Genomic DNA, 16,496 nt, shown 5'->3' with positions numbered 1-16,496 from the left:
TAGAGAGGAGACTCATGTGTCACATGGGCAAATGGCGGTTTATAAAGGTAAAATGGGAAACCCCATGTTAGGATGAGGTGGGTAATTGTAATAGGGCATGTCAATTAGGTGAGCCAAAGGGGGCTTTTGATTGCTGGAATCAATAGTTTGATAGCTGGACCTTAGTGGTCAGCCTCAGGAGGAGATAGTGGCCGAAAAAGGGAGTAGACCTTGGTGGCTAGCTTTAGGAATGCAATCTAAAGATTTTTAGCAAGGCAGAGGGAGTGGGGAGAAGGGCAAGGCCTGCTTGCCATGCTCACACTGGCCCGAGCCTCTTCAGCTGTTACTGAGTCTTCCGTATAAGCTGCATCTTGATAGGATACCAACGACATTTTGTTCTCTGTGGAATGACCAGTTGTAAAACGGCCATGGCACCTGGAATCGCAAGGGTGATACAAATTCCAGTGAGTCAGTGGTCTAGAGGCCAACTAAAAGTAGAAGTTTCACATCTGGATAAATCAACAACAAAACCATGCAGATGACAAAGTGAAAAATAACCAACTTGTTTTACCTAAGAACACGAGTGTTGCTGTTCTCATTCAAGCAACTACAGTGCATATGAATCAAACCATCTGCTTTGCTGTAAATGGGACATGCTTTTCACTGCCCAAGAAGTACTTTTCTTCTCGCAGGTATTCCCCTGTGCAGGGTTTTACTCACTCAGGCATGCGTTTGCTAAAGACACCACTGTGTACTTTTGTGAACAAATGAACATATGGAATATTCATTTGTTCACAAAACTTTTATCTCATCATCCAAGGGCATTTGCTATGTTTTCATCTATTACTCTAACCCATAAACAAACAGTAACAAAGCAACATGTGCTGCAACTCAGTCATCTAGTATCTGAACGATGCTGAGCTGAGAATGGCAAGGAAAAAAATGTCATGAAAGGGATATTGCTGGGGCCAGATTGTGAAGGATGAGTAATTCTGCTCTTGTGGGCAAGAAAGGAGCAAACCCCTTACAAGCAGAACCATAGCAAATGAAACAGAATAAGCCTGACGAGAGAGCCAAACTCCCAACTCATAGAGTGTGAGGGAGATGCAAAATTTGAGAAGAAAACAGCCTGAGATGAGACACAACTTCACTCGCTGGGCTTTGGTACGTTTTATATTTTATGTCTAGGAAATACAGAGTGGGCCAATCAGCTCTGCATTACTGGAACAGATATCATCTACAGTGAACTTTAATGGGTAGAAAGGGGGAAGTCTATTCTGGCTCAGTTTTGAAAGTTTGAGGTTTTGGTCTTGACTAATTGGTCTTGATACTTTATCTCTGGCAGGACACTATATCTGGCGGGAGAGCATGGTGAAGGAGACAGAGCTTTTCACCCATGGGGGGATAAAGAGGAAGATAAGGGTTGGGGTCCTCATATCCCCTTCAAAGGCATGTCCATTATGATCTAAATCTCCCATCGGGGTCCCATCTCCTGGAGGTTCCCCTGTCTCCCAACAGCACAAAGCCGGGAACTCAGCCTTTAATGCATGGGCCTCTGGAACCCTCTTGAGGGCTGAACTAGAGCAGAGATGGGGAAGTCTTATCATGCTTATGTTTTCTTAGGTCCCCAGAAGCTACTGATGTACTGAAGGACTAGCCAAAAGTGGCATAAACTTAGAGAAAGGTTGAAATAGTGCAAGGAATTAAGAAAATGGGGCCTTTCTGCAGGCCAAGGAACTGCAGAGTTAACCATGTAAACAATGTAGGATTCAGGAAAATGAGATTCACCATCACAAGAAATCAGAAACAACCTGAATGAAAGTTAAACATACTTTATTTTTTTCTCCAAAAAAGTGATATTAACAAATGGGACATTTTAAAAAGCACAACCTTAAAATAATGGATATGATGCATACATTAATTTCCTCATAATGAAGCAGTCAAATTCTCAGAAAGACACACTATAGACATCTAAATACCCCAGTAATGCACCATATGTTTGGAGGAGGCAAAGCGATGCATTCATATTTAAACACGATAAGTAAGTTTTCAAAACTCCTTAGAGTATAGCTATTTGCTAAAGTTTCTCTTACTAGAAATAACTTTTAAATGTGTTTTTATGAAAACTGGGTAAGGAATGTACTTGCTTCTTATCTTCTTCACTTACCTATAACATGCACTTAGTGAACCTCAATAATAATACTAATAAACTAGTTAATAAATAGCACACAATCAGTTTGATGATAAGTCATGACATTATGCCATACTAAGAAGACATCAAATGTCTAGAATTGTAAGAAGAGAATACATTAATCCTTCTAGAACTTACACATTTGGAAATTCTAAATAAGGAAATGTATTCTACATAGTTTTCTGCATAATATACCAGCTTGCTAATACCATAAAAGTTATACACCACCCCAGAGTCAGATGTAAGAAAGCTCAACACACACAAGCAGCAACAGTAAAACAGTTCCCATTTCATGACAGGGAGGATGAAGGTGTCCCCATCCACAGCTTCTAATGGAACTTCGTTAATCAGTTAATTCCACAGCCTTCCCATGAACACTACAAGTTATACATACATACATATATATATACACACACATGCATATATTTTTAGAGACAAAATGCAATAGTCATCTTCAAGACATTTAGAAAGGTTAGCAACCTAAGATTCTTGACTTACACACTAAAATGTCACAGTTTCCAATAGTGTAGCAGACAGCAGAAAAGAATCAGAAATGCTTTGCTAAATACACTCATAAACTGAGCAGAGAGCTCCAGGAATAGCCGTTTCCCTTTCCTCTTCAGAGCAGGGAGTTCACAAAGAAAATTACTAGGGGAGAAATCAGCCCGCCTTTCTTGTCTTCATTGGTGCCAGAGTCCTCGGAATTTTTTCTATTGAACACCGGGCGATTTTTCCAGTGCAAGTGCGTTCCTCTTAGTTTTCTTATTTCCACTGTTGAGAAAAGAATTACATCAGTAACTAAAATTCCTCACTCTAGCTTAACACCACACACACACACACACACACACACACACACACACACACACACACACAAAACAATGAGTTCTGGGCTATTGCTCAAATATGTGGAATTTGTAGTAAAGATATCCCCGGAACACCCCAGAACAACTTTCCCTTGTGAATCCTTTATTCTAAGCCCAGTTTAGAAGATGGTGCTGGAATCTCAAATCGTCAGGGAGAACTAAGACCTTGCCAGTCTGCAGAGACTAAGAAACCCCAAAGACCAAGGTCGCAAGTACCTGTCCAGTATTTTCTGAATGATTTTTTTCATCAAAGGAGCTTCTGGGTCCAGACAGACCTCCTTCTGGTTCTTCAGCTTGGCTCTATAGGGAGAGAAGGAAAAAGAAAAAAAGGACGCACAGGTGAGCCAAGGTGACTGAAGATCGGGGCGGGGGCGGGAGGATGTCCAGGACTTCCCTCTCCCAAGGTCACCTGTACCCGCCAGAGCAGTATCAGAACTCACATGACTTCCACCCTGGGACACTGTGGACCTGCAGCAATCACCTCCAGATTAGCGATCATTTTGGGATTAATTTTTGGAGTTATGGTTAAGCAAACGCAACGCAGCTCTGTTACCGGCAAGACGGCGGAGGGACCCCCTGCGGAGGAGACACGGTTATAGAAGGTGCTGGCAGAGCCCTTTCCCAGTTCCTGGGACCCTGCGCCCTGCAGGTCCTGCGCTCTCACCTTCAGCTAGATGCTGCGACAGCGTGAGCAGCAACAGAAACGCCAGCAGCGTGAACAGCGAGCGGGAGCCGCGGGGGATGCGGGCACAGCGGCGGGGCAGGAGGCTCATTGTGGACAAGATCCTGCACCAGGGAGCACGGGTTAGAGAGATGCTGGAAGTGGCTCTAGAGCACTGCGTTCTCCAACCCGCTGTACCCCGCTTTTTATCTGCACTCATCTCTCTTCCTCCAGGCAGGAAACTTAAGCTTGTTGTTGCTGGGGAAATTCCCTGGACTTGGGAGTTGGTGGGGGGCGGGGGGGGCGGTTCAGAGGGCCTGGGCAATGGGATTAGGGAGGAGGATGGCTAGAGGAGTGGCCCCTTGCCAAATCAGAGGAGAATGTTGTAGTCCCGCCCCAAGAGAAGAAGGCTGCGGCTCCTGCCAGACACCCTTTGGGGACCTCTGACCCTCCTTTGTCAGGCAGGGTTAGTTAAGCCCTGCGGATGTCCTTCCTTTCCATGTAGGAAGACAGGAGCCAAAGGAATGAGGCTTGACTTTAGAAAATCCTCTGTAGGTCTTTCACCGTTATTACTACAAACACTATTGTTGGGCCTGGGCAGAGGGCGGGGTGCGTGTGTGTGTGTGTGTGTGTGTGTGTGTGTGTGTGTGTGTGTGTGTGTGTGTGTGTGTGTTATCAGCAGTTAAAAGCACTGGCTGCTCTTGTGAAGGATCCAGGACCACATGGTGGCTCCCAAGCTCCTCTAGCTCCAGTTCCAGGGGCTCTCACATCCTCTCCAAGCCTCGGTGGGGCACCTGCACACATTTGGTGCACACACAGACAAGCAGACATACACACATACTCATAAATAAAAATAAATTTAAAACGTGTGTTAAAAAAATGAAGACTATTTTAATTTGGGAAATGTAATCCCTGACTAGAACTGAACTAAATCAAAACAACTTTCCCACACCTTGTACACGGGACATTGTAAGGTTCCTCCGGTTACTAAATGATGCTTTGGGATTCTTTAAAGGCTTTAAAAGCCAAGAAAATATGATGAAAGTGTCTTTACTTCCACTTGACATCAGTGGCAGGAATGGCCTTCAAAATAAAAGTTGCTTCCTGGAAGTCCTATGCTTATAATTTAGCAAGTGTGTGTATTTCTAGTTGGTTTAATAAACAAAATCCTCAAAAAAAAAAATTACCCAGGAAATTACTTTGAAAGGATGATAAATACTTTGCATCTGGCAGTTCCCTTTGCTATTCAATTAGGAGAGGTCTTTGTTTTTCGAGACAGGGTTTCTCCGTGTAGTTTTTGGTGCCTGTCCTGGATCTCGCTCTGTAGACCAGGCTGGTCTTGAACTCAGAAATCTGCCTGGCTCTGCCTCCCAAGTGCTGGGATTAAAGGCGTGGACCACCACCCGGCCAAGAGGTCTTGTTCTTATATGCATAAGGTAGACTGAAGCAATACCAGGGATTCCTTATTGTGTTTTTTGCTGTGGCTCAGGTGGGGATTTGACACAGTTCTTAGAAGCTAAAAGGAGGCTGTTGCAATTGAGAGATTGATCTGTGAGTTTGGTGCACGAGTTTGAATCAGTTTGCCAGCAAGATAGTATCCATTCTGACTACCTCCAAGAAACTTCTTTCCCATGGACTTCTGAGAAATTTCAGCTGATCAGTGGAATTTAAGGATGCTCTACAGCCTAGAGAGACCTCCTGAAGATGAAGGATGAAATGACTTCTGCTAACTAGAGGTCTCCCAGCACCACAGTCATGGTATAACACTAAGTTGTATATAAGCTTTCTTTTATAAAGATTTAACGAGATATCACCTCTGGACCATTCTCAGAACCTTTGGCCTCATAGTAGGCTGTCAAAGGAAGTCTGTGAACATGATAGTTGTAAGAATATAGTCTTGGAAGGAAATTATTTTATTTGTCCCCTGTAACTATGGGATCCTCCATCAACTCTCCCACTTATCTTTTTTTTTTTTTTTTAAAATAATAACACCTCCATTGCAGAGAAGGAAGGTGTCTTAGACCTTTGAACTTGCATTCTGGAAGGAAACTTGGTCTGGTTGAAGGAAGTTGAGAGGTTTGGCAAAGCTGTGAGAAGCTAGTGGGAAGTTCTGAACCCAGCAGCTTCCTGATACCATCGACATCATACCTGACTCAACGAAAGTAATCCTTCATCCTTCTGGGGAGTGGCAACCTGTAGCAAGCAGCCTGTAGATTTATTAAACTGGCTGTTTGGAGATTAGAATATATCTACAGACAAAAGATAAGCTTCATTCCAAAACTGTTTTTAAACTGACTATAGAGACATTGATTGAGCAATTAAACTCAACCACGGAGAATTAACCACATTCTACTAAGGCTTCATGAAAAATACAGTTTAATGGCACCATCCATTGAGTATTTAAAGTGTATATATACATGTGTATACATACATACACACCTAGGTTAGTTACAAATAAGCTATTTTAAATATAACCGAGCATACAGATTAGTTTTGGCACAAGCTGATAAGACTGCACAAAAGGCCACAAAATGAGAGTGTCATTTCCCCTTAACACTATTATAGGTATGCTTTCCCCACCTGGTTCACACTCTCAATCCATTTGTGATAATTACTTATAGAACAGAGGGAAGAAAAAGGAGATATCTGTATCTGGCACTCTGGTAATAGAAAATCCACTCTATAAGTAGACTGTGGGTTGCCCAACCTAGTCAGGAAGCAGTATGTAACCCAATCTAGCCTTGCATTGAAATTGTTCTGGCCCACTGCCATGCCTGGCTCCTGTGTAGCCAGCCATCTCTGACATTGGCTTATGCAAAGACAAGTAAGAATGGGATGGTCCAAAGACTCTTTGAGAATGACAGCATTAACACTCAGTGGGTACAGGGCACTTTTAAAAAATGGCTTTTATGTTGTCAATTTAAAGTACAGCCGATTGTCTTAAGTGCACTGAGTCCAAGTAGCAGAAGAAAGTTATGTTAGTTATTCACAACAGTAATAAATCTACAGTCACCCTTACAGCCACCCATGTTTTCTGTTATAATCTAATTTTAGTTATAATGCCACAGTTATTTAATATGAGCGAAAACATTTGAAATGACTTGTGGCAATCAGATCACTTTCATGCTCATTGTTTCCTAAGCCTCACACTGATTCTTTGAGACAACCGAGAGAAACTTTCTTCACTCTTAACCAGCCACAGAAATCAAGGCCAGTCAAGGAATTAAATGCAGAATAGGAAGCTGAGCCACTTAGCAAACCGGTTACCAGAATGCTTTAATGGTTTCCAGGTTCCAAACATCTTTTTTCATAGTTGTTGACACACATCCCCCAGGGGCTCTTCACAATCTGGTTGACCACTTTATTGCATTGCCCAATGGTATATTTATATGCTGAATTCCTCAGCTTTCAGGGCCTCAATAATGTCAAAAGTCCCAAAGACTTCCAAGTAACCAGAAACATCCCACCTTCTAAGGCCAATTAAAAATGCTCGGGAGGCAGAGGCAGGCATATTTTTGTGAGTTTGAGGCCAGCCTGGTCTACAGAGTGAGATTCAGGAAAGGCGCAGTACTACACAGAGAAACCCTGTCTCAAAAACCAAAAAAAAAAAAAAAAAAAAAAAAAAAAAAATGCTATGTGCTATGAAAAGACTTTTCTGGCAAAGCCATTGAATATCTCTCTTTCATCTTTGGTCTTTGACCATCTAATAATCTTACTATAAGTGCTGCATGAAGTGGAGTTTATAATCCTGAGTGAATGCTGCTTTTGCCTTCCTTAAATCCATTCATATTCTGCAATCAAGGTTGATGCTCTCGGTTCCTCCAATAGCCTGCCATAAGTTTTAAGTTCACTACTTTGTGGCCTATGAGACTCTGATGAGGAAGAGTGAAGGTCACTTGGTACTTTTTTAGTTTTCTGTATTCTTACAGTGGATCTTTAAAAAGAAACGGGACAGCTGCATGTTCTGAACCTCTCTACTTTTACAACTCTACTACTTCTTGTTGGCTTACTGTTACATTGAAAATTATTACTTGCTTATTCCTAAAGAAAATTCAAATGATAAATTTCATTCTTTAGATTCTACACTATTCCACTCAGACTACTGAGAACCCAGAAAAATATCTTGATATTAAGGAAAGGAAAGTTATACAACTAAAATATTGTCCATGCTACCTATTTCCTGTGACTGTAAGGTTGCTGGAGAAAGACAGCAAAGATGAAAATCTAATTAAGTTAACACTGCGCTGATTGTCAACAGTGTGACAGAATTCCTCTAAAATACTTTCCCAGCTATCAGTGTGGCCTTAAGACTGAAGATACAGTACAGGCCCTTCTAGGTACTTTATTGAATTCCTATTTTCCTTTCTATCTGCCAGTCTTTAGATGGTGTTTAAGAAATACTATATTCTTGTAGTTATTAAGGATGCTGAGATATCAACATAGGGAATAAAGTAAGCAACCTTGGAAGTCACTTCCTCATATGCAGAAGGGAAAAGCCAGTGACTCCTGGTTAACTTTGCAATGTCAGTGATTCTGTCTTCCTCTCTCCATATTGGTCACCCATGGAAGAGGCAGTATCATTCAGGGAATAATTTTGTTATTTTCTTTCTCTTTCTTTCTTTCTTGCCCCTTTGTCCATTATTCATCATTCTCTTGCCACCCACTTCTGATTCATTCTACTTGAGAAAGGGGTAAATCAATCAACTTTGACTGAGCCCACAATGAATGCGGTTTGCAGTAACCTTGCCCATTTCTGGGTGGATGGGGACTCTAGCACGCTGCCTCTTTCTGTGGTGCTGTCCAAACATAAATGCTTGTGGTGAACAATAACAGGCGGCACAAATGAGGGGAAGGTGCTACTTACATTTTTAAATATTTCTGAAAGACTTGGGCTTTTCAGAAGGGGAAGGATTCATAGTTTTCTTCAGAAATTTTTGTCTGTGCCAAGCAAAAAGTAAATACATCAATAATAGAAAGGAAATCTTTTAGTGGTAGCTGTCCTAACTAATTTTCAAGGCTGATGTGGTGGCTCAGGAGCAAAGAACACCTGTTGTTATTGCAGAGGACTCAAGTTCAATTCCCAGAACCCATATGTGGCAGCTCACAACTTCCTATAACTCCAATTCCAGGGAATCCAGTGTCTTCTTCTGACATCTGAGGGCACTTGTTTGCATGCCTTGTGTGCACATACATACACATAAAATAATTTTAAAGTGAAAAAAACTTAACCACTTTTGAGAAATAACTTTATGATGCTGTAAAAGTGCTTTATAAGGAAGTTAGATGTTTAACACTGTGCTCAACAACAGCTGTTGGCTGTGTGGTTTCTAACCACCACTACCATGACTTCTCAGCCTTTTGGCTAAGATCAAATGCAGTATCTGACAGTCACTACCTTCACACCCATGTTTTGCTTTTCTTTTCCTTCTGGCAGAGCATTCACCTCTGCAGAGCCTCACAGTATAAATCAATATATGCTTCCCACTTAATGCATAGTAAAACTTCATTACTTCTCTAACAGAAGAAATTGAAGTGTGCTTATGTATTCATGATATCATGCATGTTTTATATATTTGTGCATGTTATGTAATTTATGCATATTATGTATTTATGAATGACCTATGTATTTCCTCTACAGTGACAAGTCTGTTTTTCTTAATACTGAAAAAAAAATAGCAAAGACTTTGTACTTGACAAGCATCCATGGCAGTGAATGTATGAGCCTTAAATGTGCTTTATGGACAAGTCATGACCACTAATCGTTTGTTAATCTGGTTTGAATTCTTAGTGAATAACGACTTTCTTACATATTCAAATATTTTACAAGAACCTGAAATTAGGAAATTGCTCTCACTGACATAAAAATGTGTTGCAATACCAAGCCCAGAGTCACAAAATCCTAGAAATTCTGGCTAATGTCAAAGTATGAGTACCTTCTTAGCCACTGGAATTTCAGGGCATGGTTCCCCCTAGAGAATAAATGGACCAACTTGCTTCAAATGTTTGAGTCCTTTGGTTTCCAAAAAGTTCACTGTTAGTAAGTCAGACTTTGAAGTCATTTGCTTTGAAACAGAATGTACTTTGGGGAAAGGTTTTATTTGTTGCCTAATTTAAAATTGAGAGTAGACCAATAAATGTTATGACAAGATATCATGTCATAGAAAAGAGAAATGTAGTAGTGGTTAGTGTAATAGATTGAAACAAAAAGGCTGGCATCTGTCATAATGAGGCTATACATGATAGTTCTTAGTAATGATACATAAATAGGTAAAAGAAAAGTTTGTGTCCAAGTATATAATCAGCTTTCTGTGGTGATTTGAAAAAAAAAATAATTACTCACATTGAGGTTCTATATAGAAAAAAAAATCCTCTTCAGTCATGAATGCTTACTTGCCTTGCCAAATTCTAGTCATTCATATGATTTTCAGTACCATCTTGAGCAATTTATCACCTTAATAAGTGAAAATATTAATACTAGCACTGGTCCCTGTGAGAGGAACAGACAGGACAGCTATGAATACTTTAAAAATAATTGTATGGTACATTTAAATTAAGGTAAAATTTACATAATGAAATGCACGCATCTTCAGGGTACAGTATGATACTGAGTTTTAAAAACTGTCAATAATTACTCAAGACAGAACATTTTCATTCTCTAGTAAAATAAGTGTTATTTCCACTAAATCTCTCTTCTAAAAAAGAAACCACTATTTTTAGTTTAGATTTTCCCTTTCCTAACTTTCGTGTATCTTTTGTACAGGGCTCCTTTTGTTCAACCTGATGTCATTGTGAGTACTAGTAGTGTATCTCTTTTTATCTATTGAAGATTCACCAAATAATTCAATGAAGCATTCAATTATACAAATATGTCAATATTTATTTATGTTTCCATCTATGCATCTAGATTTGAGTAATTTCCCCTCTAGAGTTAAAAAATTGGCTATTACTGGACCAGTAAGATGGTTCAGTGAATGAAGGTGCCTGTGGCCAAGACTAAATTCAAGCTCCAGGACCCAAATGGTAGAAGGAGAGACCTGGGTCCCCATGTTGTTCTCTGACTTCTGCTGCTGTGCACGCTGTACTCATGATCATAAAATTTCTTTGCTGTGTGGTAGGAAAAACGTAAAGTTATTACCACTCTTTGTTGTGAGATGTGACATCTAATTTTTTTATATTTGTTTTGGTTTGAATAGTCTCTATGGACCAATACAATTTCATAGAAATGCTACTGTATAATCTGAGAGAGGATCCACAATTCATTAGAAAAATCTCCTTTTGGAATCCACCTACTGTGCGATGAGTGGTTCAAATTACGCACAGAGCCCACATAGAAAAGAACCAGGCTGCCCAGCTACAAGTTCTAGTTGATCTCCCGGCTTTTTTATTGTAAGCAGACAGTTTCACATGACTCTAACACAAGTCCAGTGGAGCAGAGGGCCGTTCAGGTGAGTCTATTCTCCAATGAGCCCAGACAAACACTAGTACAATACAGCCACCATGATGAATCAATATTATCTTAAGACACTGAACTTAGACATAGATGTTTGCACACAGCATTTTCATTTCAATGGCAAGTAGAACTACTAAAGCATAGGGTATGCATGTGTTTAATGGTGTAGACCTGTAAGTGGTTTTTAAAAGAGCCTAACTTGCCATTGCTACTTTAAAAACTTTAGTAGCTGACAACTAGTGTTAATTCACTGGCTTTTAGTCAATACTTTTGTTTACTGATGATGTTCAACACATTTTCATGTACTCATTTATCACATATAAATCTTTTTATGAACTATGTTTTTTAGTTTTGTCTGTTTTGTTATTATTTTATTTATTTATTATTTTAGCATTTGGTCCATTATTTCAGTCTATTGTTTTTTAATACATTTTTGATAGATAGATAAATGTATTGTGACTCTACCTCAGTGTTCAGATTGAATTCAGATTGCATTGTCTTTTTTTTTTTAAATTGAATCAGTGTTACACTATGCAACTCAAGCTGGTCATGAAAACATGATTCTTTAGTCTAAACTTTCTAAGCACTGGGATTATGGTTATGTGCCATCACACCTTGCTTAAATTTTCATTTCCAAATTGTATCTTTTTGTGTTGTGATTAATCATCTTTCTGAATATACCATGTAAGAAATCATTATCTATCCCAATTCTTTTTGAAACCTTGTATCCTTAGGTTTATTGTTTATATAGACTATACTATACTGTATATAAAATACAATATATACTATACTCTATTAACTATGTTTAATTAAATTTTCATGAGTGGTTCAAATTATTGGTTGAGCTTCACTATTCACCTTTGGTCTCCATATAGACACCCTTATTATAGTAAGATTCTTTTGGAAGTTTCTCCCATTGAATTTTCTTGGTACCATTAATCAAAACTCAAGGGTTCCATACATATGTATCTATTTCTGGACTTTTGGGCTTCAAGAATCTATTTACCCTTGTTTACACCAGTGTCGCTACTATTGTAGTTTGATAATGTCTTAAAATCACATAGTGTGCTTCTACTAACTTTGTCCTATTTCAAAACTGAATAATTAAGATTTATTAATATTGAAATAAATACTATAAATGATGAGTCAACTTAAAAAAATCATTTTGCCTCACTATAATTCTAGTTTAGATCCATTATCTAAGAAGAGTTATCATCTTATTAATGGCAAACTTCCTACTCTATGTACATGGTATAGATTTCTGTCCATTTATTCAGGGCCTTTTGTTTTCTTCTGAGGTGTTTTGTAACTTACAGAGTCAAATCAGTTTTCATATTTTGGGAAAGTCATTAAGTACATCATGATTTTGATGCTATGATAAATTGCAAATTTTTAAGTTTTCACTTCCAATTAATTGCCATTATAATATGCCTAGTAATAGATTCTTATATATCAACTTTATTATCTTGGAATTTTTCTAAATGTATCTTAGAATTTAGTTAATTTGTACATTTAAATTTTTTTCTATATAAAGGATTATCTTCTATTCAAATAAATGTATTTATACATCTTCCATCTTGGTGTTTATTTATTTTTGCCTACTGTACTGACAGCAGCCTGTAACATAATATGAGATTTAAGTAGTAAAGTGGAAGTAATGGTCTTGTTCTCTTTATAGTAAGTAGCATTATTTGATAATTCTGTCCAAGTCAGCTATGCATTAATTAACAGCTTTGTCAAGTATTAATTCCTGAGTGAGATGAGATAAAAATTTCTGACTGTGATTCAAGTTATGCCTGCTGTCAGTTTTGCAAATTTTTTAAGTACTTAAAGCATAATTAATAGGCATATATATATATATATTATTGTTATTTTTCTCATGACTTGATCACTTGTAACTCTGAAGTATCCTTCACTACCTCTAAAAACACTCCATTCCTTGAAATCCACTTTGTCTAATGTTTATAAGGTATACTAGGCTTCATAAACTTACATGATACAAGATAATTTTCCGCATCATTTAGCTTTCAATTCACATGTGCCTTTATATTTAAAATGCATTTAATATGTAATGTAATTACATTTGTTTGTCTACGGTGATAATCTGTCTTTTTATTGGAATTTTATATGATGTATACATAATATAAATGTTGACTTTAAGTTGGCCACATTACTTTTGTCTATTTAGGATATTCTTTTTTAATGTTTTCTACATATTAATTAATTTTGTGTTCATATTTTATGCCCCTTGAGTTCATAAGATGTAGCACAACTAGTTTCTGATTATCTCACTTACTTTTTCTCTTTGGAGCAGACGAGGGCAAATACGTCCTGCTGTTTTCTGTTTTGTTTCATCAGCAAATCTATTGGAATATAGAGAGAGAACCTGGGTTCAATTTTAATCAAGAGCAGCCTAGTATCAAAAACTAGGACATGTTAACCATCGACTGTTCTTTCTGAGAGCAGATATATACAAAATAAAAGTATATGCTATTAAGAACACAGTAATGCTGGAGCATGTGCAATGCATGCAAACCCTGGGAAACAATACAGCATGCTGCCTTTAATACTACTAGTGTTAAGGGCACATATACATATATGTGCAATGAGGAATACATTAGAATCAAGATGCTACCTCATGGTTTTCTTTAAGTGATTTGATGCACACAGTTTCTCAGGTCCAACTAACAAATTTCAGTGAGTGACTTCTGAACACTTATTTTCTACTCATCCACTCTCCACTTCTACATCATGTGACATCTTCACAGTTATTTTTGGTGACCACATAATACTTGTTACTATTTAGGATCAACTGTAGCTGAAAGTTTTCCTGTGTCCTGCCTGACCCACAGTCAGGACAAATCTCTCACCCAAAGACCCACAGCCTTTCATAAAATAATCACACAGAGGCTTAATATGAATTATAACTGCTTGACCATTTGCTCAGGCTTATTACTGAGTAACTCTTACACTTAAATTAACCCATAATTCTTATCTATGTTTAGCCATGTGGCTTGGTACCTTTTTTGCAGTTCTGCCTTGTCATTTTGCTTCCTCTGTGTCTGGCTGGCAACTCCTGACTCAGCCTTCCTCTTCCCAGAATTCTCCTTGTCTGCTTATCCCACGTATACTTCCTGCCTGGCTCCTGGCCATTTTATCAACCAATCAGAGCAACACATCCACAGCATACAGAATGACATTACCCATCATTTCCCCTTTTCTTTCTATTTAAAAGGAAGGTTTTTAACTTCAACATAGTAAAATTACATATAACAAAACAGTTATCAAGCAAGAATTATAGTTATATTATCTAGTCTATTTGTATTTGGTAAAATTAAAGAAAATATTCTATCTATCCTATATTTATGAGTCTAAGGTTTTATATCCATCTTATCTCTTATCATAACCATGGAAAACCATAATTATAACTATCTAGTCTTCAACTATATCAAAGACCCAAAAAGGATATACTATTACCTAAGCAAACAGGAAGAGCATTGTAAGCAATCTCTAAAATTCTAGAATGACAGAGACAGCTGGCTGTCTGGGCAGTCACCTAAAGTTCTTCTGCAATGTTGGGGCACCCATCTTCAGCCCATAGGTCTAGAGTCTCTAAGTCACATTTCTCTGTGTCCTGTAAAATGTCTGGCAGTTTCATCTGGAAAGCAGGAACCTGAGGAACCATCTTGCCTAGTAAAGTTCAGTGGTCACCTTCCTGTGGGTCCTGCATGGCAGTCGATACATCATTTTGTCAAGCAGTCTGGGCAAGAAGAGTTTCTTGCCCAAATGGTTATTTTTGCCAAGAGGAAGATAAATTCCATAGAGTGTCTTGGATGCTCATCTTTCTCTTTTAAGTAAATCGGTGCTGCCAGGAGCAGTTGTGTCTCCTTGTCCAGGAAAATCTAAGCTTCTGCAAACAGTCACCTTCAATGTAATGACAGCTGCACAGTTTTCTTTTTCTTGACATGCTCTAAGCCCTCCATGTGTCCCAGTCCAATGTCCATGATATAAGAGTCAACAGCAACTCCCAGAATATATTATCATTATTACAGAATTATAATGATCGCGCAACAGTGTGAGTGACTCAGTGCTTCAGAGAATCAATGGCTGCTGAGGCATGAGGAAGCCATGTCCTCCAGGAACCAAACTCTGAGGCCAGGAGGGGTAGCAGATCCTCTGGAGATGGAATTACAAACAGCCTCTGAAGTGGGCACTGGGAATTGGAATATGGTCTTAAGAAAGAGCAACAAAAGCCCTTAACTCCTGAGGCTACTCTTCAGACTTTAGATCTTTTTGGTGTCAATAAAAGCATTTAAACCATGGTGGGAAAAAAAAGAGTCAACAGCATTGATTGCTAGAATCTAGTGTCTGTCCAGAGGGCCTGCTGGAAGACTGTCACAGTCCTTTAACCACTTCTTCTGGTCATGAGAATGTACTTTTCTGAAGTAGTCACTCAGATGCTGTCCAATCAGGGCCAACATTCCTGACGCATTCATAACTACTTTATTAAACAATGTATTCAACCATTCCCAGAAGTATCTGGAGTTACATGACCATGGGAATTTTATTAAGCTGCACAGCTGCCCAGAAATTTTCTCAGACATCATCATTTGCTAGCAACCCAGCGTCCTACCAACTGTGGCTCACCAGCAGGACCCTCACCCTGTGCTTTCCACATTCCTTTCTTCTTCTAATGATATCTCCTGTTCTTTGTACACATGTTCAACTTCTTGTGCTTATTTAGTAATTCATCATTTCTATACACTTCTCAGCTCAAGCATTTTTATTTTCTATGGTTTTGATAATATGTTCCACACATTCTCTTGTTGGAATTTTAGTTGTAAATTAAATCTTTGAACATATCTACAGATGTTACTCTAAAATCATTATCTGTCAAGCCTAACATTTCATTTAATGTGAGTCCAATTTTACAGATGACGTTCTCTTGAATTTGAGTCATGCTCATACATATTCTAGCACTATTTGCTTATATAAAAAAAAATCACATACTGAACTTTGTCAAGAGTCCAGGTAAAGTTGTTTGTTTTTATTAAATGTGTTGACATGAGTTTGAGGATAGCTCTAGCATTCTCAGTGCTGCATGAACTTGGGTCTCACCGTCTTGCTTACAGTCACGCAGCAGCCCATCCCTGAGAACCTTCATAGTCCCAACTTACAGCCCAGACTGCACAGACCAACCTTTGGCCATGGCACTACTTTGATCCTTGCAGGTTTGTAAATTTAGTTTCACTCTTTTGTGACCTATAAGAAAGTGTAAGTTTTGGTCTTTATGACCTCGGACTGGGCAATGGTTGCTTAGCTATGACTCAAAAGCACACAAAATCAAAGGAA

General features: G+C 38.6%; 1 protein-coding gene across 1 annotated transcript; it reads right to left on the bottom strand.

The window, feature by feature from the left end:
- Positions 1 to 1,795: 1,795 nt before the first annotated feature.
- LOC114701716 (C-X-C motif chemokine 5) lies at positions 1,796 to 3,945 on the bottom strand. Its single transcript, XM_028881874.2, has 4 exons — positions 3,698 to 3,945; positions 3,474 to 3,609; positions 3,250 to 3,333; positions 1,796 to 2,941 (listed from the first exon to the last, which is right to left on the bottom strand). Exons 1-4 carry the CDS (start codon positions 3,912 to 3,914, stop codon positions 2,881 to 2,883), a joined length of 498 nt encoding a protein of 165 aa, XP_028737707.2. The 5' UTR covers positions 3,915 to 3,945; the 3' UTR covers positions 1,796 to 2,880.
- Positions 3,946 to 16,496: the final 12,551 nt, after the last annotated feature.

Source organism: Peromyscus leucopus, chromosome 10 (genome assembly GCF_004664715.2).
Source record: "Peromyscus leucopus breed LL Stock chromosome 10, UCI_PerLeu_2.1, whole genome shotgun sequence".
NCBI classification, from domain to species: domain Eukaryota; kingdom Metazoa; phylum Chordata; class Mammalia; order Rodentia; family Cricetidae; genus Peromyscus; species Peromyscus leucopus.
The sequence above is the reverse complement of the archived record's forward strand: the minus strand, read 5'-3'. Positions and strand labels throughout refer to the sequence as shown.

Bases quoted from the DNA above. Each gene is read 5' to 3' on its own strand.
- LOC114701716 (XM_028881874.2), bottom strand. From the start codon at position 3,914: ATGAGTGCAGATAAAAAGCGGGGTACAGCGGGTTGGAGAACGCAGTGC. The intron at 3,610-3,697 runs GTGAGAGCGCAG...TCTCCTCCGCAG, and splicing joins GTCGCAGCATCTAGCTGAAG to GGGGTCCCTCCGCCGTCTTG. The intron at 2,942-3,249 runs GTACTTGCGACC...TTTTCTCAACAG, and splicing joins ATTCAGAAAATACTGGACAG to TGGAAATAAGAAAACTAAGA.